Source organism: Hyaena hyaena, unplaced genomic scaffold, assembly GCF_003009895.1.
Source record: "Hyaena hyaena isolate Hyena2069 unplaced genomic scaffold, ASM300989v1 scaffold_3, whole genome shotgun sequence".
In the NCBI taxonomy this organism is placed as follows: domain Eukaryota; kingdom Metazoa; phylum Chordata; class Mammalia; order Carnivora; family Hyaenidae; genus Hyaena; species Hyaena hyaena.
The window spans coordinates 799,929-825,800 of record NW_024080635.1 but is presented as its reverse complement, the minus strand read 5'-3'; the positions used below and the strand labels follow the sequence as shown (position 1 = coordinate 825,800).

At 46.4% G+C, this 25,872-nt stretch overlaps 1 protein-coding gene across 1 annotated transcript in view; it reads right to left on the bottom strand.

Annotated features, from left to right (window-relative positions):
* CSMD2 (CUB and Sushi multiple domains 2) overlaps nt 1–25,872 on the bottom strand; it is a 597,675-nt gene that overhangs the window by 121,143 nt on the left and 450,660 nt on the right. The window contains exons 28-32 of the mRNA XM_039231736.1: nt 22,356–22,494; nt 17,996–18,183; nt 7,371–7,565; nt 6,705–6,821; nt 3,900–4,013 (exon numbers count right to left, since the gene is read on the bottom strand). Coding sequence (XP_039087667.1) covers nt 3,900–4,013; nt 6,705–6,821; nt 7,371–7,565; nt 17,996–18,183; nt 22,356–22,494 — 753 coding nt within the window. The remainder of the gene's footprint in view (nt 1–3,899; nt 4,014–6,704; nt 6,822–7,370; nt 7,566–17,995; nt 18,184–22,355; nt 22,495–25,872) is intronic.

Below are 25,872 nucleotides of genomic sequence, written 5' to 3'. Positions count from 1 at the left end.
AAATCATGAGGTTTTAAGAAAGCATCCTACCCCAAGGGATCCTGACTTACACTCCAGTCTGGGTGTGCATATGTGGGGTGTTGATATCAAAACTCATTTCATTGAGAACCATTGATAGAATGGATTTGAATAATAAAACTGAGTAAGATTAGTCTAATGGCTATTACAAAGCTAATTTAACCCTAACAATAGCTGTAGGAGGCAGAGGTTTTCCTCTCTGCATTTTACAGCCAAGGGAACTGAAGCTCAGAGTGGTCAAGCATCACTGGGCCCACAGGCACCTAGCTGGCAAGGGGAAGGCTGAGATTAGGAGCCAAGTAGTGAGGGTTGGGCCTGAGATACTCGTCTCTCTGTGGCCTCATGACCGCACAGAGGACATACTCTCTTCTTAGATAATTAATGAATTTTTTAAAAAGTGTCTTTGGCTACAGAGACGACCTCATTTAATTCCCCAAACGGAAATGGTTCAGGCTATATTCTCTCACCATGTGGTAACAAAATTAGAAATTAACACAAATGTTTAAATATAACAAGAACAAAATTCAGGTTCCTGGAGGAAAAGAGGAGGCAGCCTTAAACGACTCTTGAGCAAAAAGAGGGAAACATGATGACAGATTATTTAGAAAGTAATGAGGAGGACAATAGGGCATGACAATTCTTACAGCATGAAGCCAAAACTATGCTTAGAAGTCAATGTGGTTCTGTAAACATGCTCTTCATTACACAGGGAAAATAACAAAGCTCTCAATTCAAGGGGTTAGCATAAGAAAAACAACGTAATCTGAAGAAAAGCAGGAGGAGAGGCATTATGCAATAAATGCACAAGTTAATTAATTAAAAAATAGCAAAGGCCACAGAAGAATTGATAAGTAAAAGCAAAAAAAAAAAAAAAAAAGAAAGAAAAAGAAAAAAAAAAGAAAAAAGCAAAAAGCAAAAAAAAGAAAACGAAATGAAACAACACAAAACCTCTCATCTAGGTGGTATCTAGGTGGTAAAAGAGGGGTTGCTACACATAGAACACTTGGCCTGTAAAGGCAGCGGATGTAACCTCTGACACCAAGGAGGTTAAACAGTATCATAGTTTATGATACAACCTATGTTGCTGAATTTAAAATAATTACAAAATGGGTTTTTTACTAAAACGTAACATATCAGCATTGATCTTAGGGTCACATACCTGAATAGACCAATAACTATGGAAGAAAATAAAAGAAATAAACACTGATAAGAAGAGATAAAATAATAAGACAAATTTATTTGTAGAAGGTATTGCTTCTTGCCTAAAGGGCCCAGGAGAAATCAGCCAGCAGTGTTAGCATTATTACAGAGGGTTCATTGACTTTACAAAAGTCAAAACACTAGTTTTCTAATATACTAACAAAAGTAAAAATTACGAGTCTTCTAACATACTAGCAAAGATCAGTTAAAAATATAATGGGAGGAGGGGAGACCAGTTCATAGCAGCAACAAAAATGACAAAAATTGCCATCCAATATCTAGGGGTAAAGTTAATTAAAAAAATATTGCCAAAGCAAAAATTAGAGGCCCTTTCCCAAGGTTACAAAAGATACATGAATGGAGAGACATACCATGTTCCTGGATGGGAAGAAGGGTTACTGTTATAAAGATATGAGCTCCCCCATTAACCGAAATTTAATTGAAGGCCAATGAGAGTTTTGAAGCAATTTTTTTTTTAACTTGACAAAATATTTCTAGAAGTTATTTGGAAGCAAAAATAAACAAGAACAGGGGTGCCTGGGTGGCTCAGTTGGTTAAGCATCCAGGGCATCTGGGTGGCTCAGGTCATGATCTCATGATTCATGAGTTTGAGCCCCAGGGTGGGCTCCATGCTGGCAGTGCAGAGGCTGCTTGGGATTCTCTTTCTCCCCCTCTCCCTCTCTCTCTCTCCCTCCCCCCTCACTCTGCCCCCCCCCCCAGTAAATAAATAAACTTAAAAACATAAAAAAGATAAACAAGAGCAGTCAATAAAAAATTCAAAAGAAAGGAATGAGTTTGGGAGCTTTCAGTACCATATGTTTAAAATTCTCCTAATATTAAACATTTTTATAATCTTACACTAAGCTTTTTGATACAGATACAAAAACACACAGACACTTAAAGACATGGATATAAAGTCCGGAAACATATCCTTAAGTTCATAAAAATTTAATAGATGTAAATCTGGCATTTTGAAATTTCTGTTAGGACAACTGATTAACTAACTTTGAAAAAATATGGTTAGATTCCCTATAATAAATAACAAATCAAGATAAATTCCAAAGGTATTAAAGCAAAACAACCAAACTGAAAAGAAACAAAAGAGAACACAGAAGAATATTTACTTAATCAGCATAAAAGTAAATGAGAAAACTCTAAAAAAAAGCATTGATAGATCCGATGTCATGAGAAATTTAAATTTTCTGACATTAAAACACACCCTGAAGACAATTAAGTGGCAAATGACAAAGTGTAGGGGGAAAGCATTTTATAGCATTTAATATAGACAAGAGGTTTTTATGGCATAAGATAAGTATAGCTTGTAATAATATGGAGGTCTACTAAGTCAATAGGAAGATAAATGGTAGTAGAAAAATCAACAGCAATTCACAAGTAAATTCACAAATAAAAGATGCATGGGCCAATAATTACATTATAAAAAGGTCACCCCAACTTGTAATAAAAACAGGCAAATTAAGATATGAGATACAGGGGTGCCTGGGTGGCTCAGTTGGTTGGGCATCCGACTTTGGCTCAGGTCATGATCTCACAGCTCGTGGGTTTGAGCCCCATGTTGGGCTCTGTGCTGACAGCTCAGAGCCTCGAGCCTGCTTCAGATTCTGTATCTCCCTCTCCCTTTGACCCTCCCCTGCTCACCCTGTCTCTCAGAAATAAATTAAAAAAAAAAGAAATGAGATATTTTTTTCACTTTTCAAACTGATGTTTTGTTTCCTTAATTAGCCAGCTTTTGAGAAGAAAACATGCTCTCTTATTCACTGTTGGTGAACAAAGTGGCAAGAACTTTCCTAGAGGGATGCTTGGCATTTTGGCATATTGCAAAATCAGGGATTTTGATAATTTTGCTAAAATAACTGATTAACTAAATTTGAAAGAATATAATTAGATTACCATAGAAAGCCTTAAATTAAGATCAAACATGTCCTTTAACTTGGCAATTCTACTTCTAGATAGTCTAAGGTAGTAGTTAGAGATGTGTGTAAAGACGTATGCATAATACACTCAGTTACTATTCACGAGAGTGACAAATTACAAACAATCTCAATGTTCAATAATAGGGAATTCATTACTTAAATTTTTTTAACAAATTTTAAGTAACTATATGATGGACTGTTTTGCAGCATTTAAAAATCCTATTATAGAAGGAACTAATGGCAGAAATGCTCACAATGGACATTTCAATAAAAATATGTATACTGTTTTATTCAATAAAATATGCAAAAGATTAAGTCTAAGTAGATATAAAGGCTGGGGGAAAATACACTCCATCTTTCAGTGGTTCTTTCTGGGTGGTTTTTATTTTAATTCTCCACACAGTTATTTTGTCTTGGCTCTAAGTTTTCCACATTGAAAATGCAGCATGTTTATAATTAGAAAAATATGTGAGAAAAACACGTCTAAGAATAAACCAACAGGGGAATACTACACCACTTGGGGGGCAGCAGTGTAGACACACCTTGGGGTGAGGATAGTTTACCACGCCCCCTTCTATGTTTGGGCTACCAGGAGCTGACTGTCGCGTTGTAGAGAAAGGACCAATGGACGGCAGACACAAAGCTGCGTGTTGCCACCTGTGGTTGGGCTTACAGGGCCTCTTTCCTTTCAGTGGGCCCTCGATGCCCTCAGCCCACCACCACCCCCGATGCTGGCCAAGCCCTCGGTACCTGTGTGGGAGCCCGAGAGGGAGCTGAGGAGCCGGGAGTGTTGGCTGTGGCCATCATGCACCTCCACCACGTCGTTGAGAGCCGTATGGAAGAAGGCGAACTGTCCAAACACCACTGTGAAGGAGACATGGTGTGGAGACCTCAGCACGGAAGATTGGCCGCCATGTTGGGGGCAAGGACTAGAGGTGTGGGGGCTACAGGCCAGGAGCAAGGAAGTTGTTGGTTCCTGGGGCTGACTGCTTGCTGAGGCTTCTACTGGCTGATCAGCACACTGGCCAGACCCCAGGCACAGGGTTGTGGGGAGGTGGGAAGGACCGGCTGGCATTCTTCCTCATGGGTCGAGATAACATTGAAGACTGAACATAACAGGCTTGGTGGAACTGGAGCTGGGCTAAGCCCATTCCTTTCCCAGACAGCAGCGGCAGCAGCTGCTCAAGGTCATGGAAGGTCTTTGGCAACATCCTCCATTTTCCATGTGTTCTCAGGACCCTATATTTTCCCTTTTGTTTTTCTTCTAAAATCCTGCTGACCAGGACAGCCTTTGATACAAGATCCCCCCCGTGGTTAAGAGGGATAAGGGTGGTGAATAGCAGCTGCGCCTTGGGAAGGAGCGATTGTCTAAGGAATGGGAAAACATCTTTATCTCATTTCCCTCTGTCAAAGCCAAGGGAAGAGGCAAAATGACATTTATAAAGCACCTACTATGTGTCAGGTACTATGCTTGCCATGTGTATCATCTTCAACCATGACTCTTCTAGATGTCCATATTTTATAGACACAGAAACTGAGCCTCAGAAGTTAAGAGTGTTCCCCAAAGGGCACTCAGCTCACTCCAGGAAAGGGCTGAAAAGCTGGGGGACCCTGGTCTTGATGAGCCCTCTCAGTTGAGGCCTAAAGGCCCTGCCATTTGATGGCTATTCATGCCACCAGCTATGAATCTCAGGCAATTTCCTCAGCTGTCCCCTCAATGCCAGTCTCTGCTGGAGGGGCTGGTCCACTGACCCCACAGTGGGAACAGCTCTAACTCTGCTATCTGCCCAACCTTGGTTCGGTCTGCCTGTGCTGGCCTACCAGTTTGCCAGGTGCATCTGGGGTCAAGAAGCAGGGCAGGAGGGAGAGGAGCAGAAGTCAGAGGGGGTGGAGGGAGGGGCAGGTGGGAGAGCACATTGTGGAACCCCGAAAATGGGTACTGACTTAGGTGGTAGCAGGGGTATCTCCATCCTGCGGAGGTGAACAGGATGGGCAACGTTACCGCTTTCAGAGTGTGCATTCTAGTGGGAAAAGACAGTTAATAAAGGGGGAAAAAGCCCACTTAAGCAAAGATATAAGGAAGATAATTTCAGATATTGTTAAAATTAAGTCCTAGAGGTAACGGGAAAACATGATAGAACAAAGCAGCTCACTTTAGGTAGGAGATCAAAGGAAGATCTATTAGAAGAGGAAGTCAGAGCTGAGACCTGAGCTTGGGCCAGTGTTGCAGACCCACAGGCAAAAGTCTGCCCCAGACTCCCAGGCTCAGAATCATTGGCAAAGAGAAGATACTTGGGAAAGACCACTGTCCTTCCACGAGCCAGCTCTCTGTGTGCCTGTGAAACAGCCCAGTGAAACTGACCAGCTCTTGGGTTACTGCCTTTAAAGGCCTGAGCTCTTTATTATGGGAGGAATCCAGGCACAAACTGCACACCACTTATCAAGGATTGTTCTGAGTGGCAGACTGGACTGGACAATGTTTTAGGACTTTTCTAACTGTGATCCCGCAGGTCCAAAACTCCTGCCACGTTAAGTATGCTGGGGTGACCGGCGTCACATGCACGCACATGTACGTGCACAGGGGCTGGGGTGGGAGTGGTGCATGATGGCTGGAGCAGTAGGTTAAGGTGAGACTGGGTGTTTACAGAGGGCAGGGGGCACGTCTAGCTCATGTCTGCAGCAGTGTGCGTGATCTCTGAGAGACACTCCCTAAGTGCTTGCTGGCACCAGGCCATGCCCTATGCTCACTCCATCCTGTCTTGGGAATCAGTAGCCAGCTGCCGCCCCATCCCTCTCCTAGACGGTCAGGATTTATCAGTGCCCTTTATCCCACCTAACACCACTCCTGTTTAGAAACACAGTTGTTATTCCTCCTACAAAGAGGAGATTCAGGGAGAAAGTATCCAGGCGGGTCACCTGAGAGCGCAGGCACAACCAGCCTGGCTGCCCGTTAGAACTTCCTCAGGGATGGCAGGACTCTTAAATGTCCCCACTGCCAACCAGCTGACAAGCCCGGCCTCTTTCTGCCTGAGTCTTCTGGAATGTGGAAGTTTTCTGGCCTTCTCAGGACACTGGCCTGCCCTCCACTTTTCTCTTGCCTGCCCTGCCCTACCTGTAGCTGCTGGGCCAGGCTGCCGGTCTCGGCTGGGATAGTGGAACACTGTGGCTCCCAGCTCTGTCCTGCACCTTCCTGCTTCCTGCCCTTTGATCACCCTCCCCTGGGTTCAGTGGTCTGCAGCACCTCTAGTCAGACTTGGGCTGTGCTGGCTAGCCTCCAGTGCCCCCTTCCTTCCCTCTGTCCTGACTAATTCCTCCCCAGGTGCATCCCCTGGTTCCGCTGGCCGCGCTAGTGCCCCTCCCCACATATATGTCAGGAGCATACCCAACAATGTATCCTATATCCACTGCACAGCATCTGCACCCAGGAGTCCTGTCCAGGTGACTGTCTACCCGTTCCCACAATGGGAGTGGATACAATTGAGAGTGGAGCCAGGGATACAACTGGGAAGGGCCTCAGGGCCTGGAAAAGGTCAGAAAATGTACAAATAAACATACCATAGTCCTTGGGCACGGTGACAAAATAGAGGCAGATCTGTCCACTGGTGTAGTTCTGGGGGTAGTTGGGGGATAAGACCACTCCGTCAGAACCCACATACTGTCCCCCACACGGGGCTGGAAGAGAAATCAGAGAGAGGGCCAGGTGATCTTGGAGGGCTCTAATCAGCTGTCATGCTCTGTTGTGCCCACCCCAGCCTGAGCCACTGGCCCTGGTGGGGCTGCCCTGAGGTGTGCGACTGGGAGTGACCACCATGCTCTTGAAGTTCTGACATTCCATCCCATGCCTCTTGCCAGGACCCCTTGGCTGAGGCAGACCCCACTGGAGTCAGCCTACCCCGCTGGCCTCAGTTTTACACATCTGACCTCTTAGTGACTTTCCCTAGGCTCAGGAACAAGCCCAGGTCACCTTTAAACTCCTGTCTCCCTCGTATGACTTGCTGGCATGTCTGAGGGCCGCTGTTGATGGCCTCTGAGTAGGGCTGGGAACACAAGGTGATCTGAGAGAGAACACGTCCATAGGGGCTGTCCACATGGTGAATTACCAGCCTCTCTCATTCACAGTGAACTCAAGGAGTCCACTTTTAGGGCCATGTCCCACATCTCCCTTCCCCCAGATGACAGCCCCTCTGCCTCTGACATGCCATCCTGCCCCTGTTCCACCACCTGTGCACACTGGGCGGGGGTTGTTCCACGTGGGCTTCCCATCAGGCCCTAGGATGCAGCTGAGGGTAGAGGCACCCTCAACTTCATAGCCCCCGTGGCAGTAGTAGGTGATGGAGGAGCCCAGCTTCAGGTCGGACCCCACTCGTGTGCCGTTCTTTATGGAACCAGGATCGAAACATGACTCCCGTGGGTTTTCTGGAAAAAAGAAACACACACAGACACACACACACGCAGAGGACTCATTAGTGGCCCAATTTCATGGTGCAGCACCCAAGAGGAGACCCTGACTTTAATTAGCCACAGAGCATACGGGGATTTGGGATTTCTGGTTCTTTTCCCTTCAGATCTGAAAACATCTCTCAATCTAGGGCTGGAGATCATCTTGGAGAGTGAAATTTTCCCTCTTCTCCACATTCTTGCCCTGATCCACAAAAGACTGAGTTGCAGCTAAACCTTAGGGCCCTCTATCACTCCTTGACCCTTTCCTCTCCAGGGGAGCTGACCGCTGTTATATCCATACCTTGCAGATACTTCTGAGGGCATGGGCATCAGTCCTTAGATGTAGGAAGGAAGTAGGAAACCCCATTTTAACCTCTGGACTTACTAGGGTTAAACGGTTTTCTAGGGTTTTGCATCTGGGTATGGGGTGCTTGCTAGTTTATTAAAACAGTAGTATTTTTTTTTCCACCTGATTTTTGTTGGATATATGTCTCTCTAATTAGGCATACCATGATGTACCTAACAGGCATCCACTCTGTCTCTTCACACTGGATGAGAGTGAACTTTGTGCTGCCTGAGCAGTTGAGAGCACTATTCGGTACCCCTTCCCCCCCCCCCCCCCAATCTCTGGAAAAGGGCACTCTGCAGCCTCCCTCACCATCAGCTGGAAATCCTGAGCAGCTCTAGGGAGCCAATCGTTCACTTTAACCCATTGCTGCTTTTCCTCCCCCTCCTTGGTCAAAGACCACTGGTGGCCAAGAGGCCTATCATCATGGCTGGGCAGTGTCAGGATGAAGCTGAGGCTGGGCAGTGTCAGGGAAATGCCACTGAGTATCAGGGTTCCATTGGACTCCTGGAGGCTATGCTACAGGGAGGTCTGGGGTTTTGGGGACTCACAAAAAGGTGCTGGCAGCCCTTGCAGGTGGACTCAGAAGTTCAAATAACAGATTTAAGGAGGAAAGAGCCGGAAGAGAAGAGGTCAGAGTTTGGAGATGAATAGCTGAGGAATTTTGCTGAGGCTGTCCTTGTCACCTGGGCATCTTTTGGGATACCTATATGAAGCAGCCACTGCTTAAGGTGTGTGGGGGGGGTGGGTTGGGGCTTAGCTGCTAGCCAGACCATTGACTGATGGAATAGGGCTCTGGGCATCCAGGTTTCTGCCAGTCCAGCCGCTCTTGCATTTGAGCCCTCATGGCCCTGCTCTTTGTCTTTGCCTATAGCTAAGGGTGCAGTAGTCCTGGATATGTTACCGCATTTAAACTCAAGTGGGACACAGAAAATGATCCTATCCAGCAGAGGACCCCTCAGTGGTTTCCTCATGGGTCCTGTGGTGTGTCGCCTTCACCCTCCAATTAACTCTCTCCTCTCCCTAAGCTCACTGGCTCTGGCCAGGATACAATTGGCCATTGGGTGACCCATCTGAGAATCCCAGAATTACAGGGAACTGTCATCATGTCTTATATTTCATCTGCCCTTTTCACAAATTAAAATGGGTCAAACCTAATTTGAAATTAAGCCACTCAGAACTAAGTTGACATAGCTCATAAGGGGCAGAACTAGCTGGGGCCTCCCAATATCTACTTCTCCCCTTAATTCTTAAATAATGGAAACCAGACTTTTTTCCAGAGCACCAAGGCACCAGCTAAAATCTACATCTTCTAGCTTTCCAAGGAGCTGCATCCAGCCAAAGAGACAGTCAAGTCAGACAGCCTCCTGTTTCACTCAGAGTCAAAGCCCAAATCCTTATGGGCTTAAAAGCCCTGGCCAATCCCCACCCCTCTATGATCTCAACTCCTATCATCCCTCTGCTAACTTTATTTCAATCACATTGGCCGCTGTGCATGGAATGTTTCTTCAACTGCATGGCTCTCTCTCTCTCTCAGCTCCTTCAGAGAGTCACTTTTTAGAGACACTTCCTTGACGAGCTATTCACATTTTTGATATTCCTCTCCCCAGCACTCCCAGTCACCTTTCTCTGCTTTTTTTCTCTGCACTGGCATCAATACTATCTCATGCACTATATATTTATCCATTTTTTTCTATCTCCCTCCATCAGAGTGCAGGTTCATGAGGAAGGTATCCAGTTTTATTTATTGCTTTAGTCTAGTGCCTGACAAACGGTAGGCGCTCAATAAATATCTCTCAAATGGATAAATGTGGGACTTTATTGAGAGAAAGTGACTCAGCTGAGAGAATGCTCATTAGCCTTTCTTTTTCTCCCTTCTTTCCTCCTTCCCATAGTCTGAACTTAGACATGATGACTGGAATTCTAGTCACTATCTTGGATCCTGAGATAACCATGAGGATGAGAGCCATGTCCTGGCACGTTAGAGCAGAAAGGCAAGAGGAGTCAGGATTGGGGAGGGAGTCAACTCATCATCCCTGGATGATAATCCCTAGATTCCTTTTACAGGAAGGAGAATAAATTTCTACTTCATAAAAGAAGCTGTGTTTTTGGGTAACAGCTGGGCATGTTTATCCTAGAACTTTACAGGGAAGAAAGTCCTTTCTTCCCTTATTCATATTGCAAAAACTCCTACACTATTTTTAAACTGTTTATTTTTGAGACAGGGAGAGACAGAGTGCAAGTGGGGGAGAGGCAGAGAGACAGCGAGACACAGAATCTGAAGCAAGCTTGAGGCTCTGAGCTGTCAGCACAGAGCCTGACGTGGGGCTCGAACTCACAAATGGTGAGATCATGACCTGAGCCAAAGTTGGATGCTTAACCAACTGAGCCACCCAGGCGCCCCAAACTCCTACACTTTTCAATGCCACCTTCTCTTATGCAAGTTTCCTGAATTTTGCTTTCTCTCTGGCAGAATTGTTTTTATTTCCTGAATTATAGCATGTGTGGCACTATCTTGGTAGGTTGGATAAATATATTTCCTTCCAGTGTCTTCTGTACTCCTAAAGAACAAGGACCCTCACCTATTCTCTTCATAACCCTGGCAATTAGCACAGAACTTGGTATTGGAGCTGGCTCTGTTTGGCATATAATGGATGCTTAATAAATGGATGCTGAATTGACTGGCTGAACACCCTAGGGCTTGGAAAATCCACAATCACATCAATGATTCCAAATACAGACTGTATTTTATAGTTACTCACATGTCAGAGCAAGAAGAGCTCATCATTCCGAGCATTATCACATTAATGAAAATGACAAGGGTAATGAAAATGATGATAGCCCCTTACAGAGGAATATCACATTTATAATTTTCAACGTACTTTCCAATCTGTTATCTCATTTGTGCCTCACAATAGCCTCTGCAGCAGGCAGTGCCAGGTGTGCTCCTGTTCAGGTTATAGATGAGAAATGTGGTGATCAGAGAGGCTAAATGAGTTTCCCAAGCGTTCAGCTGGTAAGAAGTAGAATTAATACCAGAATCAGGTCTTTAGTCAGCCAAACCAGAGCTGAGCTGTGAATGATAAAACTGTAATGACTGAAATATCATTGTGATAATAATAAATAAACACCAAGCCCAAAATGGGAATAGTAAAAGAACCAGCTTCTTTTTGTCCTAATAGATAAGGAACATTTCTAAACACTGTAATAGCAAGACACTGAAAATAGCAATATGCACACCCAAGCAGTAAGGAACTGGTTAAAAAGATTGGATTACAGCCATCCACTGAAATACAAGCAGGCTTTAAAAAGAATTGCAAAAGTCTTTGAATACTGATATGGAAAAATGATCAAGATCTATCATTGGACAAAAACCAAAAACAAAGTAAAAACAAACCCCTATGACAGATTAATACATATGGTGTGATCTCTCTTCATATAGAACAGGGATCAGCAAACTACAGCCCACAGTCTCACTGCCGGCTTCTGTATAAAGTTTTAAATAAAGTTTTATTGGAGAACAGCCACCCCTATTTGATTAAACACTGTCTATGGCTCTTTTGGCATTACAACAGCAGAGTTGAGCAGATGTAATAGAGACCATGTGGCTTGCTCAGCCCAACTATTTACTATCTGGTCCTTTACAGAAAAAAGTTTGCTGACCCTTGTTATAGAATTCACATTATTTTATTTTTACAAAAAATATCTGGAATAAGATAACAAACCATTAACAATAGTGCTTTAGGGGATGGTAGTAATGGTAGGTGTTAAGTTTTTAGAGTACATCTTATGTGCTTCTGTACTGTCTGCATTTTCCCAACAAACACATTTTACTTTTAAAATAGGCAAAAATGAAGGTATTTCCATTTTGAATTTCAAAAGAAAGGCTCATTGTGTGTGACAGGTGTGAGGTGGTATCTCATTGTAGTTTTGATTTGTATTTCCCTAGTGATAAGTGATGCTGAGTGTCTTTTCATGTGTCTGTTAGCCTCTGGATGTCTTCTTTGGAAAAGTGTCTATTCATGTCTTTGATGAATGGATAAAGGAGACATGGTATATATACTGTGGAGTACTACTTGGCAATGAAAAAGAATGAAAATTTGCCATTTGCAACAACGTGGATGGAACTGGATGGTTTTATGCTAAGCAAAATAAGTCAGAGAAAGACAGATATCATATGATTTTACTCATATTTGGAATTTGAGCAACACAACAGATGCACATAGGGGAAGGAAAAGAAAAATAAGATAAAAACACAGAGGGAGGCAAACCATAAGAAACTCTTAAATACAGAGAGCAAACTGAGGGTTTCTGGAGGGGAGAAGGGTGGGGGGATGGGTTAAATGGGTGATGGGCATTAAGGAGGGCACTTTTCGGGATGAGCACTGGGTGTCATATGTAAGGGATGAATCACTGAGTTCTACTCCTAAAGCCAAGACTACACAGTATGTTAACTAACTTGAATTTAAATAAAAAATAAATAAATAAAATAAAAAGAAAGACTCATGGCAGTGGTGGTTGGTGGTAGTGGGAGCAGGTGTGGAAATCTGGTTGCAACTCCTTGGCCCATAGTGTTACGTCCAAGGGCTTAAAAGAGACAACAGGTACTTTTTAGTACCTTCTGGTAGAAGCTGACCTTGGTCTTTCCTGAATTATTTCAGATTCTCTAACACAGGCTTCAAACTCTTCTTCTGAACATCTTCAAACTCTCTCTGTCTGAAACATTCCCCCAACCCTGCTTTGCGCAGTGGGCTTATTCTCAACCTTTAGGTCTGTTTAAATGATACCTGCGGGGCAAAGCCTTCACCTTCACCAACTGCCGTTCTGAAGCAGACTCCCCAGTTCTCTTTCTCAGCAGCTTTCTCTTTCCTAACTTCCACTTTTTACTCCTTGTTGGGCTATGTATTTGTTGTCTGTTTCCCTCACTCACCTTTGTGTTACCTTAGGGACCATGACCACTGTGCCCACGGCCGTAGCCTCCATATTCAGCATAGGCGCGGCATGAAGTGGGAGCTCAGTAAGCGTTTGTTTACTAAATGAATGGCCTCCACACTCATGCATGGACATCCGAGCCTGTCCCTGACCAGAAAGGAGCCACCACACCTGCTGGAAAATGAGAATAAAGGTCTCCCTACCACCACTGTTTTTCTGATGTTTTTGGCTTAGGGAAAGACAGTAAGTCTCTCTGGGACTCATTTTTAGTAACTGTATCGAAAAACCAAGATCCTCCTTATTCCCTCTGTTTCCTTCTAGCAAAGGGTAAAGCTACCCAGGTGGCTGAATTTAGATGAGAATGCCTCAGAGCAGAGTCTTATAGAAATCCACAAATGACATGATTACATTCAGAATCATCTAGAAGACCTGCCTAGAATGACTTAGACACCACGATCACCTTCCAGCAGCAACTGAAGAGAGATACCTACAAACTTGCTCATCACTGCCTTATAATTAGGTGAGCCTCCAAGATCTTATTGGCAGCAAAAACGTCTATCTGTCTGGTTGTCACTGGAATGTGAAGTCCATGGAGACAGGAACTTTGTTTTGTTCCTTGTTTTGTTTTCAGGCCCTATAACAGGGTATGGCATATAGAAGGTGCTGAATAAATATTTATTGTATGAACAGAAGGGTAAAAATGCATTATCTGTCCTTGCCTCTTACGCAAAAGCCCAATTTCATGACATCACTCAATGGATGCTTGCCTTAAGCCAGGTCAGTCTGAAGGTCCTTTGGGATTTGGAACTGGGACACACACTGGGAAGTGATTCAGAGTCAAGAGTGAGGTGGCCATACTTGCCCTAGTGGAGGCAATGAGCACTGATCTGCAGAAAGAGGAGAATGTAGCAGATCCTCAAGAAGAAGCAGGGAGGGAACAGGAGCCAGTCTCAACCTTCAACTCTCCCTTCCTGATCTCAGTCCTTTGGAAGTTTATGCCTCCTGCCCTTGGGCTCCTGTATTTTAAAAATATATTCCCTTTTTGTGTTATGTTAGAGGGAATTTTTGTGATGTGTGTTGTTAAAATACAGAATCCTTTTTGGCTTAATTACATCGGCCATTACTTTTCTTACAATAAGGTTTCCCTTTTGTCTCAAGTTGGTTTGAATGAGTTTTGGGTTTTTTCATTTTTACCCCCCACCTCTTTTTTTTTTTTTTTTTTTTTTGAATTTGGTCTAACTGGGTCTCTAAGTTTGAAACTAAATGATCCCTGACTCAGGTCACTGACACTGTTTTTGCTTTCCACTTGGGAAGTTGGCAGCATGTGGGGAAAGGGCCCTGGTCCATGTGCCTCCGGTTAGAGGAGGGGTTGACCTCAGAGAGTGGGTTGTCACTCAGCTGAGTTCGGCAACATCTCTCTATGCGGCTCCTTTCACCTCCCAAGCCAGGGCCCTGAAGCCACAGCTCCCAGAGGGACTCAGATATTAGCACTAGAGGAGCCCTAAATCATCTCATCATCCTGGATACAGTGTACTACTGGGTAGAAATCCCCATATTCATGGCGTCCTGGCTGTGGCCACCTTTCCCCTGTCTCTTCCACTGAAGCCATAGGCTAGAGCCATACTTCAGGTCCTCTTTCCCAATGAAGCCCCCTCTACTTCAGCTGGGGACAGGGGAGAGGTGGTACTCTCTAAAAGACAGCATTCTGCCTCTGGAAACAAGATGGAATCTAGATGGATGAGGCTAATTCTTCTCTTCGTAAGGATTCAGACCTGCCTCAGCATACAACTCCTTAGTGGGCTACATCTCAATCTATGGTGTTCTATGGACTTGCAGAACAGTGTCTAAATTTTTTGCCATGGATGGGAGACATATATAGGATACACATACACACACATCACCAATACTCTCATGTTATAAATATTTCACACTCATACATATACTCATGCAGAATACCATATCCCACTTTATATCTTCAGTAAATAGAAAAGAAAATGTACTGACTGCATTCTAGTGGGTTAGCCCCATGAAGAGGGCTCCAAATCCTTCTCTTTTCCAAACAAGAACAGAACAAATGAAATACCCATTAGCCAGGAAAGCAGGCAATCAGATGGAAAAGGTGGATCAAGGTATGTGCCCAGTACCTACTGGTGTTGGGCCCTGTGCTAGGTGCTATTCCTCACACCACCTCTTCCATGTAGTATGCTGTCCCTCTTTGATGGGTGAGGAAGGGATGCTCAGAGAAGGTAAATGACTTGCTTAAGGCCATATGGTTAGTAAGTGATGGAGGTCACACCATAAAGATACTGAACATGGGGGGATATCATTGAGGCCATGGGATATAGTAGCAGAGTAGACCCATTCCAGGAATCCAGAGATCTTGGGATGGGGAGGAGATGATGCTGTAAGACAGAGGGTCCTGGGTCCCATGAAATGGGATGCCTGACCAGTGGCTGAGGCCATAGTAGAGGAGTGACTAATATTAGGGAGTGTGCCACTTGAGGAAGGAAGGAAGGCTGCTGGCTGCTGCCTCAGGCCTCACCAGGCACCCCCCGCCCCAAATAGGCACATTTATCCTAATATTTGAACCACAGATGCTAACAAGGCGGTGGAGGGTGCATGGTGGGCAGCACCTCTCCTTTCTCCCCAGTGGTTGGCCCCTTTTAGCTGCTTGGCTGGCTCAGATGGCAGCCTTGAAGGCCTTATTCCTTGGGGCTGTGTTTCAGAGCTGGGGACCCCTCTAGATGTGGTCTTGGGCCAACAGCTGAAAGTGGAAGGGGCTTCATTGGGAAAGAGGACCTGGCAGTGTGGCTCTAGCCTGTGGCTTCCGTGGAGGGGATGGGGGGAAAGGTGGTTTGTATCCAGGATGCCGTGAACATGGTGATTTCTACCCATGTTTCCATGGATGATGAGAAGATCATCTCATCATGGGGTGATATGTGGGGTGACATTTTGGAAATCCACCAGGGAGAAGACCCCAGGTAGGACAAGTCAGAGGTGGCTAAGGTGGTTGCTAATGCTTATCTAGGATTAAAAGGCATCATTTGCAGTGGCTCCAAGTGCCACACTTGTGTGACTTTTTCTGGTCATGCTCAGCCACTTGCATGTGGGTGTGATAAAGGGTACCGTTTTGTGAGGCTGCAACAGAAGTGCCAGGGGGCAGGGGACTTGAGGGTACTACTGTTCTGTAAGCGTGAAAAGAGAAGATGACAATATGGCAGTGGGGGTGGCGGAGCGTCGGGTCCCAGGCTGAGTCTAAGTCGTGATGCTGTTAGAATTCTACACTATGTGATTGCATTTGTTCCGGTGCAGGAGGGTTTGGGGATAGGAGGTATTGAATGGCAGGCATCTGCATGAAGAGAGGTTGGCAAAATACCCATCATCCAGGCCAGTCCCAGGAGAAGGGAAGACCATGGCAAAACATTCTCTACTTTGTGCACTAAGAATCTTCCAGAACTGTATCTGACAAATAGCAGACAAGTGATAATTCTAGAGATTTCAATGTGTTGATGGATGTAAAGTACTTAGGACCACGCTGGTGGTTGGTAGATGCTAAGTTAGCTATTGTTATGATTGGTATTATTTGTGAGTGTATGTGAGATATTCCCAACAATTGCCAGAAATATTTAATTAAAGAACACTTTAAAAGGTTGCTGAGGTCCTACACTGTGCAAGTGGGGGACATGAGCCAGAAACTTTTTTAATTTTAACTGGTAATATGACCCCATTTGTCCACACAGGCTGATGAGGCCTGAGTGAACTTGGGTTAGAGCAATAATAACAAAATCCATCATCTCTAGAGTATCTGTAGAGTGTTTAGTACGCACTGGGCATTGTACTCATGCATATAATATGGATGTATAAAATATCTTTTAATTTTAACCTTCTGCAACATAATTATTATTACCACCACTTTATAGACGGAGGAATGGCTTCCAAGAGATAATGACTTGCCAAGCTCACAAATCAACAAAGAAGTGGAGCTAGGATTCGGATAACGGTGTCTGGGATGATTAGGGAAGAAGAAAAGGTCACGAAGACAATAATGGGGTAGAAGAACGTGGAGTGGCCCAGAGCCTGGAGCCGCTCTTACTATCGCTGCTGCTTGGACATTATAGAGTGCCTGAGACAGGCCAAGCACCAGACCAAGGGCCCTGCTGCACAGAATCACTGATCTTCACAACATTCCCGTGAGGCAGGGATTAGTCCACCATCATTTTATGATGAAGGAATGGAGGTTTCGAGAGGTTAAACAACTTGTGCAAGGCCACACAACTGCTAACTAGCAAATGTGAACCCAGAAGTCAGTTAACCTGACAGTCTAGGCTCTTGACCAGGCAGGGAGCGAGGCCTGTTTCGTAAGTAGATGCTATTGGAACACAGCCATGCCCATTTCCTTTATGTTTTGTATTTGGCTGCTCTAGTGGCAGTGCTGGGTAGTTGTGACAGAGACCGTAAGCTTACAAGCCTAAAATATTGACTCTCTGATGCTTTAAGAAAACATGTGCTGACCCCTGCTTTGACCTCTATCTTGTTCAGCTTGCCTTAATGAATTCAGAATGCAATGGCAGCAAATGAATGGGACAGCTGGAGGGATGAGGGTCGTAATCAGGAAGTATCAGAAAGGGTCCAGGCTATGACAGGGTGCCAAAGTATGGCCAAGAAGTATCCTTGGGGCAGAGGCCCAGGCACTGTGACCCCAGGAGCCAGATGAGCCGTCCACATGGGCGCTGAAGTTCCCAGGATGCTGAGAGGCTTTGGGGCAGAGAGGAAGACTGAGCCTCACATGAGAGCCTCTGTGAGCTGTTAGGTCTGGACAGAGGTTATGAGAAGAAGAAAAGCAAGGAATGACCCTCATAGGAAAAGGACAGAGGAGGAACAGAGACGTGGAGATAGAAATGAGGTGCAAGAAGGATGCCAGCCCCACATTTTCTCCACGGCTTGGGGCACATGGGTGGGAAAGGTCAAGCCACACGGTGGGCTACAGGGACAGCAGGGGCACTCTGCAGGTGGTGCAGGGGCTGGTGGGGGCTGCTGGTGACCCAGCCCAGTGCCCTCCTCATTACCCCTCCCTTCGGCCAGTTCCCCCTGGCCCTGTCCTCTGTACTCTCTGCCACCAGGGCCCTACCTGTGTAGTCGATGACGAAGCCAGCGCTGCTCACAGATGCATCACTGCGGAAGGCGAGGAAGAGGCTGTTGCTGCTGCTCTCAATGCGGCCTGGGAGCTGGGAGCCATAGAAGCTTCCTATGAGAGGGCTGAGGGAGTCCCGTCCATCGTAGATATGGAGGAAGTCATAGCCCGGCTCTAGGTTAAAGCTGGGGAACAAAAACATCCCACCCCCACCCCACTAAGGTCAAACAAGGCTCATACTGGGCCTTAGGCTCTCAACCAAAGGATTGGGCCTTCCAGACAGTGAGCCCTCCACCCCACTGGCACCCAACTCTTAACACTTCCTTGTGGGAGGGAAATATTGAAGACCCCCCCAAACCCCCCTGGATGGTCCTCCAGTCAGGCGAGGAGATGGAGAAGTCAGGCCTGGGGGCAGAGGAGACAGATCCCAGAGTTGGTGTCTGGAAAGTTGGAGCTGAAAATCTAGCACCCTCTTTTTGCACAAATATTTTTAATTGAAATACATCTGACATAGAGTATTATGTAAACTTAAGGTGTGTAACATTCATTGGCTACATTTATATGTTGTGATATGATTGCCAGGGTAGGGACAATTAGCCCCTCCATCATGTCACATAGTTATCACTTGTTTCTAGTGGCTGGAATAATTAAGATCTAGTTTGATGACTGTAATGCAGTATTGCTGTCTGTATTCACTATACTGTGCCCACAAGGGAAAATGAGTTACCAATTCTACATACTGAGTGGTCAGCCAGAGCAGGTCACACCCTAGCTCTCTTATCTGCCTCTGACGTTCTTTATAATATGCCATCAGCACCTCCTTTTCCAAGTAGCAAAGAGTCACCCATGGAGCCATTTCCAGGCAGGAAGGGGTCTTTTCTCATGAAGAGCCTGGCTTCATCCCTTATCCCCCACACAGTTCTCAGCTCTCCTTGGGATCTGCAACCACCCTGCTCTGGCACCCATAAGCATGGCTCTTTCTTAGCTATCTTGGCCCTCGCATGGAAAAAACTCAATTGAAAAGACTATCTTAGTTTGGCAATTGAATATTAGAGTTCTTCTGTGTCATTGATCCCACTGGATGGGCCAGAGTGAAAATGATAGGAAATACCAAGACTGGCAAGAACGCGGGGTCACTGGAGCTCCGGGACTCTGCTGGAGGGAGGGTACATTTGCTCAGCCACTTTGGAAAAACTGTTTGGTAACACTTACTAGATATGAACATAGCCTGCCCTGTGATGCAGTGAGTCTACACTTAGGTACATGTCCAACAAAGCAATGGACACTAATCAGGTGTGCAAAGATGAAAAAAACAGAATGCGAGTTGGGAACAGATTTCTGATGCAAACTTGTTTAGAGCTGAGCCACGGGCTGGGATACTCAGATATTCCTTTTGGTCCGACTAAGAATGAACTAACAGTTCTGCTCTTTAGCTAAGACATGTGGCAGAGAGAGGGGACCGTGACATCTCTAGGACAAAGTGGGTTGAGCTGGCAGGGAGACGGGATGGGGATCTGAAAGGTATGGGGGTGGGGGTGGAGCCAGATGTGTACTGGCCTCCTTGCCCCATAGCACCTCTCACTGGGGTCAGCTGCAGTCACACCACCACTGCTAGGTGGTATGGTCTTCTTGTTCTGATAACTCAGCTGTCAGCCATCTGCTCTTTTAATAGTCAACAGGGAAGAGCTTGGGAGTGAGCCAGCCTTGGTCACAGATTATGGCTCCACCGCTTCCTAACTGCCCTCTGTCTGTCCCTGCCTTCCTTCCATCATTGTATTTTATCTGAGCACTCTCAATGCACTGAGCACTGTGCAAGGTGCTCAGGACACAGGGATGATCTGTCAGATGTCACCCCTTCTTCAAGATGGTGATAGGGCTGAAGGAAGTGTGAGGACAACTAAGCAAAGTGTGAAGTGTGTACAGGCACATGGGATCACAACACAAAGTTCCTCGGGGAGGAGGAAGTGAAGATTTCATGGAAGCCAAGCCAGAGGATGTTTTGGGAGATGCAGAGACCCTTAGTAGCTGGACAAGGAGGGAAAAGGAAGTCACCATGAAAGGAGAAGCAGGGATGAAGTCACAAAGGCAAGAAATAGTCTTGAAGTTGTGAATAGTTCAGTCTGGCTGGAGCTCAGGGGTTAGGATGGGGTTGGGGTAGGGGGTACTGAATGGAGAGGGTAGGCAGAGGCCAGATAGATTGGACTGAAAAGTCCAAAGATTTTATTTACTTACTATGAGATAGAGAGTGTGAGCTGGGGAGGGGCAGAGAGAGAGAATCCCAAGCAGGCTCCGCACTGTCAGCACAGAGCCTGATGCGGGGCTCCAACTCACGAACCATGATATCATGACATGAGTAGAAATCGACTTGGATGCTTAACCGACTGAGCCACCCAGGCACCTCTCAACACTCTGAATTTATAGGGACGAGGTAGCTACTACAGGATTTAAAATTTTTTTTTTAATGTTTTGTTTATTTCTAGGAGAGAGAGAGAGACAGCGTGAGCAAAGGAGGGTCAGAGAGAGAGGGAGTCACAGACTGAAACAGGCTCCAGGCTCTGAGCTGGCAGTCAGCACAGAGCCCGACGTGGGGCTCGAACCCACGAACTGCGAGATCATGACCTAAGCGAAAGTCGGACGCTTAACCGACTAAGCCACCCAGGCGCCCCTACTACAGGATTTTAAAATAAAAGACTTATCTGTTTGTGTCTTGGTTTTCAAATCAAGGCATAACTTATACCCCATGAAATGGTCAGCTCTTAAGTGTACCCACCTTATTGGTTTCGACACACGCATGGCAAGACCCAGGACATTTCTGCCATCCCGAAATGTTCCCCCTTCCACAGTCAACCTTCCCTACCCCCAAGAAGCCACCACCGAACAGAATTATTATCACCATAGATTCATTTTGCTGATCCTAAAAATTCATGTAAGTGGAATCATACATTATGTCCTTTTTTGTGTGTCTGTTTTCTTTTGCTCAGCGTGATATTTTTGAGATTCAGCCACATTGCCTGTATCAGTAGTCCATTCCTTTTTATTGCTGAGTAGCACGTTATCATATGTTCAAATGGAAAATGAGGTGGTTATTTTAGCATTTTTGCCAGACAAGGTCACTTTGACAGCCAGCTCGAGAAGAGGTTGGCACGGGAGGAAGGAGAGGGCAGAGGAACCGGTCAGGAGACTACGGTAGTAATTTAGTTGGGAAATAATAAGGGTTTCAAGCAAGGCAGTAGCTGGAAGGCTGGAGAAGACAGGGGAAATGTGAGGAGTGTCAAGGTTGTGGAGGCTCCACGCCTTGCTCACTAGTGGAAGGAGAAGCAGCACTCCCTAGGGGTCAGAAAAGAGCTCTTCAGAGGGGACAAGTCATACGCTTAGTTCTGTGCATGCTGCATTTGAGGTGCCTCTGGGCACCAGACCCCCTGCCAGTTGGATATGGAACCTGCATCTCAGAGGATGGGAACCTGCATCTCAGAGGACAGACCAGGCAGTGGTAGGGTGGCAGTAACCTCCAGGTTGCTAGAAGGGTGAAGCCATCGGAGCGGATGGGTCGGTCCAGGGAGGAAGTGTGGATGAGGAGGGAAGAGGCTTGAGATAGAGCCTGGCCAAGAAAGGGGGCCATGAAAAGGAAGCCGCAAAGTCACAGAAGAAGCTGGAAAACCAGAAGGGAGGAACGTCACAGAAACCAAGGAGACAAAGTGGGGTAAGGATGGAGGGAGTGAGGGAGAAGTGCCGCAGGCTAAAACATGGAAAGTTCCATTTTGTGCAGCAACCAGGAGTTTGCTAGTATTTTTTTTATCAAAGGAGTTGCTAGTGGAACGGTGGAGGCAGAACCCAGATTTCAGTGGTTGGAGAGTGAACAGGAGGTAAGGGAGGAGACACAGGCGGAGAGGATTCTTTTGAAGAGTTTGCCTCTAAAGGGATAAAGGAGACCATGCAGGAGCTAGATGGGGGAATACTTGAGAAAAACCTGAGCCTGTTCCCCTCCAGGGAGCGTGATGGAAGGAGCCAGGGGGAACAGAGGGGGAAAGCAGGAGAGCAGAGGAGAAAGGATCCAGCAAGGCCCTGCTTTCTGAATCTCAACACTTTCAGAGGTTAAAAGAAAAGATAGAATAATAGCTACTTCATCAATTATCATAAGGTTTAAATAAGATGGTATATGTGAAACCACAGAGCACAGCTCAGGGCGCACAGGAGACATCCAATAAATGCTAGTTTCCCTCCTGTGGACCCCTTCATCTTCCATGGAATGGAGAACTCTGCCCCTGACATGCCTGTGTGTACTCACCTGGACACCTGGGTCTAAAACACCTAGTTGCTCAGAACCCCTCATCTTCCCACCCGGGGGAAAGGTACATACATGTTAAATACCAGGGCGATGACGTAGTCCGGAGAGACGGTCACTTTCCAGTCACACTCCTTGCCTGGCGGGTAAGGTTCTGGGTAATTTGGTGACAGAATGACTCCTGATGGACCTGTCAGGTCTCCCCCGCAGGGAGCTGGGGAGAGAGGAAGACAAGGGTCAGACTTTCCCCTTGAAAACTTGGGTCACGTTTTCCTGGGTACGGGTAAAGCACAGTGCATGAGGGACTTCGTCTGACAGACCTAAGTTAGAATCTGGCTCGATCGCCAAAGGAAGGGTGGGATGGGATGGGCACAAGGCTGTACCCTGAAGTGACGGAAATGTTCTGGAACTAGACAGAGGTGATGGCTGCACAACATTGTGAATGTACCAGCTGGCATTGACTCATTCATTTGAACATGGTGAATTTTATGTCATGTGAATTTCACCTCAGGAAATTATTATTTAAAACAAATTTTTTTAGTGTTTATTTTTGAGACAGAGAGAGACAGAGCATGAGCGGGGGAGGGGCAGAGACAGAGAGGGAGACACAGAATCTGAAGCAGGCTCCAGGCTCTGAGCTGTCAGCACAGAGCCCCATGCGTGGCTTGAACTCACGAACCATGAGATCATGACCTGAGCTGAAGTCGGATGCTTAATCCACTGAGCCATCCAGGCACCCCTCACCTCAGAAAATTATTAAAAACAAAGACAAAATACCTGGCTCTTCCACTTCCTGGCTGCGTGACCCTAGGGAATTTACCTAACCTCTCTGGACCTCAGCATCCTTTCTCTATTGCAGGAACATAATATCTCCCTCAGGGATGGTAGTAAAGGTTTTGGAGAGGTGTATTAAAGCATTTGGCATACAGTAAGCAGTCAGTATTTGGGGCCCCTATTAGCCTCTGAGACATCTGAAACACACGGTCTCCTTCCACTGCCTCACATCCAGTTCAGGTGAGCTTTGTGGGTGTTTTTCCCGAGTTCCAGGTCACTCGCTGTCAGGAGGAGTGAAAAACACAATCATGTTCACCTGCGGAGCGTGGCTGGCCTCCCGCCTGTCAGTGCTTTCAGCATCTGCTTAGGGCTGCAGATACCTTCCAATTTTCCAGAAGACCTTGTCTAAGAGAGCATGTGCACCTCAGTTGTATGGAGATATGACAGAGCTCCATCAGTCCATGGTGGTCCCCACCCCATCCCGCTTGAAATGACAGACCAAGCCATTTTCATAGTTCTGAATCAAGTTCTTCCCTGAATGGCTGGATCCCTGTGCTGTCACGGTAGGGTGTGAGAAAGGGGGGACTGGAAAGTCTATGGGGTCACTAACAGGAAAAGCTGGCAAAGACTATCAAAATGGCTTGGTCTGAGAAAAAAAAAAAAAAAACAGAGCACCACTGGGGGTTGAAGTAGAGCAGGCCAGCAGTGAGCCCACGGAGCATGGAAAGCCATTTGAGGAGAGGCCAGAAAATCCAAGACGTGACACAGAGGCAGGGGCCAAGGGTGTATCTAAGACTGAATTTAAGAGCAGCCACTTGCTTGTCACAGAGCTGAGCTTTATTGCCTCATGCTGTACCTTTCACTCAGGGTAAGGCTTAAAGTGCTGGATCGATGCCCACAGGGTCTTTAAAAAAAAACCAACAGTACTCTTTAGGCTGGGCCGTAAAAGCCCTAACACGGCTGAACATAAAACCTGAGTGGTCAAGAGTAGTGGTTTTCTTCCCCTATGGAAAATACATCCCAGTGTCAACCTGAATACCAAGAACACTCAAATGGGCACCTGTTATATGTCAGACATGATGTATAGCATATTAGATACATCATCTCATTCAATTCTCGTAACAGCTCCGAGATATGGATTATTTTTCCTTGTTTAGAAATGAGGAGACTGGGGCTCAGGGAGTTTAAAGGCCTTGCCCAGAGTCATTCTGAGACTTGACCTTCCTCTATCTGGCTCGAAAGGGTGCCCTTTCCCATTCTAGTCTACTGGGAATCACTGGCCAGGGAGCAGAGGAATGCTCCTCCCTATAGGCTGGCTGGGAAGCAGCCCCAGCTGTGGGAGCTCCTGAGTGAGGATGGTTCTTCTCACCAGGTCTGCGTTGTATCTCTTCACTCCTCCCCTGCACCCTTTTAGAGAAGAGGGTTACATGAATGAGACACGCTGGAGGACTGTGTGCTCAGGATAAAATCTTGCACTTAACACAGCAGGACCCGCTGCCTAGTCCTGAGAGTGGCCCTGCCCAGGCCAGCCTAGAAACTGATGCAGGTCATGTGGGCAGTCGGAACTCCCGGGGGACCTTCCTAAGGGGGCACAGTGATGCCTCCAGTAGGGCAGGGGCCACCAGGTGTGAGACTCCTTTGTGGTGCAGGGGTTTCTTCCCTTAAGTTAGCCCCAGGTTGGGGCGAGTCTGGGTGTTTCTGACCCTGCCTCTATTGTTCTTCCACCAATTCCCAAAGTGCTTGCAGTTTGTTTGGGTTCTAGGCCTCTGTCCTGGCGCGGTCCCCCCGCAGATGGCTCCCTAGCATCAGATGGTCAGATGCCTTCTTCCCAACTCAGGTCCCCGGCGTGGGCTTCACTGCCCTGTGCCATTTGTATCTCAGGGCCTGGCCGGGTTCCTAGCTGCTTCCTGCTCGTGGCTGATTGAGGAGTACACAGAGGAAGCAAATGCCCTCCCTTTCTAGGTCCACTGGCAAGCCATCAGGACGACCGAGCTGGAGGAGACTGAAGGAGGCCTCGGCAACATCCCAGCATCGCCTGGGCCTTTCAGCAGGTGACCCACAGCCAGGCTGGAATGAGAAGCTGGGCCTTGCTCCCAATCCAGGGCACTTGCCCCTCCCCCACAGTCATGCCGTGTCCCCTCCCTACTGTGAGTCACAAACAGAGGCGGGCTCTGGCCTGCAGATCCAGACTCGGGCTTACCAACCACGGGAGCCCAGGAGGGAGTGCCAGCAGGTGGCTGACCATCCCAGATGGCCAACGAGTGAGCAGTTGTGAAAAAGGCCACCGAACTTGCAGTTACACAGTCCTGGGTCCCAATTCTGACTATGCTGCTTACTAGCTGTGAATTTGGGCAAGCTATCCATCTGAGCCTCCATTTCTCCACCTATAAAGTTAAAAAAAAATAAAAAAGAATGACAAGAATGGCTTCTAACATACAGCATGTTCACCATGAGCCAGATGTGGTTCTAAGTGCTTTATAGTATTAACTTATTTAATCCTCAAAACAACGCTATGCAGTAGGTACTATTATTGTCCCTATTTTACAGGAGAGGAAAATGAGGCACAGGGAGATTAAGTAATTTATTTAAGGCCACAGAGCTTGCTGTGGTGAAGCCACCAGACTCGGTGGTTGGAATCTAGAACCTGAGCTCATCACTTACCACATGGTGATTCCATTTGCAAGAATGCAGCTAAAATGTCTAGCCTGGTGCCTATCATGGGGATGATGCTCAATAAATACTTGTTTTCCTCCTTTGCTTCCTCCCTATAATGAGGGGATATCAAGGCCAGCCAGACCAGTCATGGCAGACTGCCAAG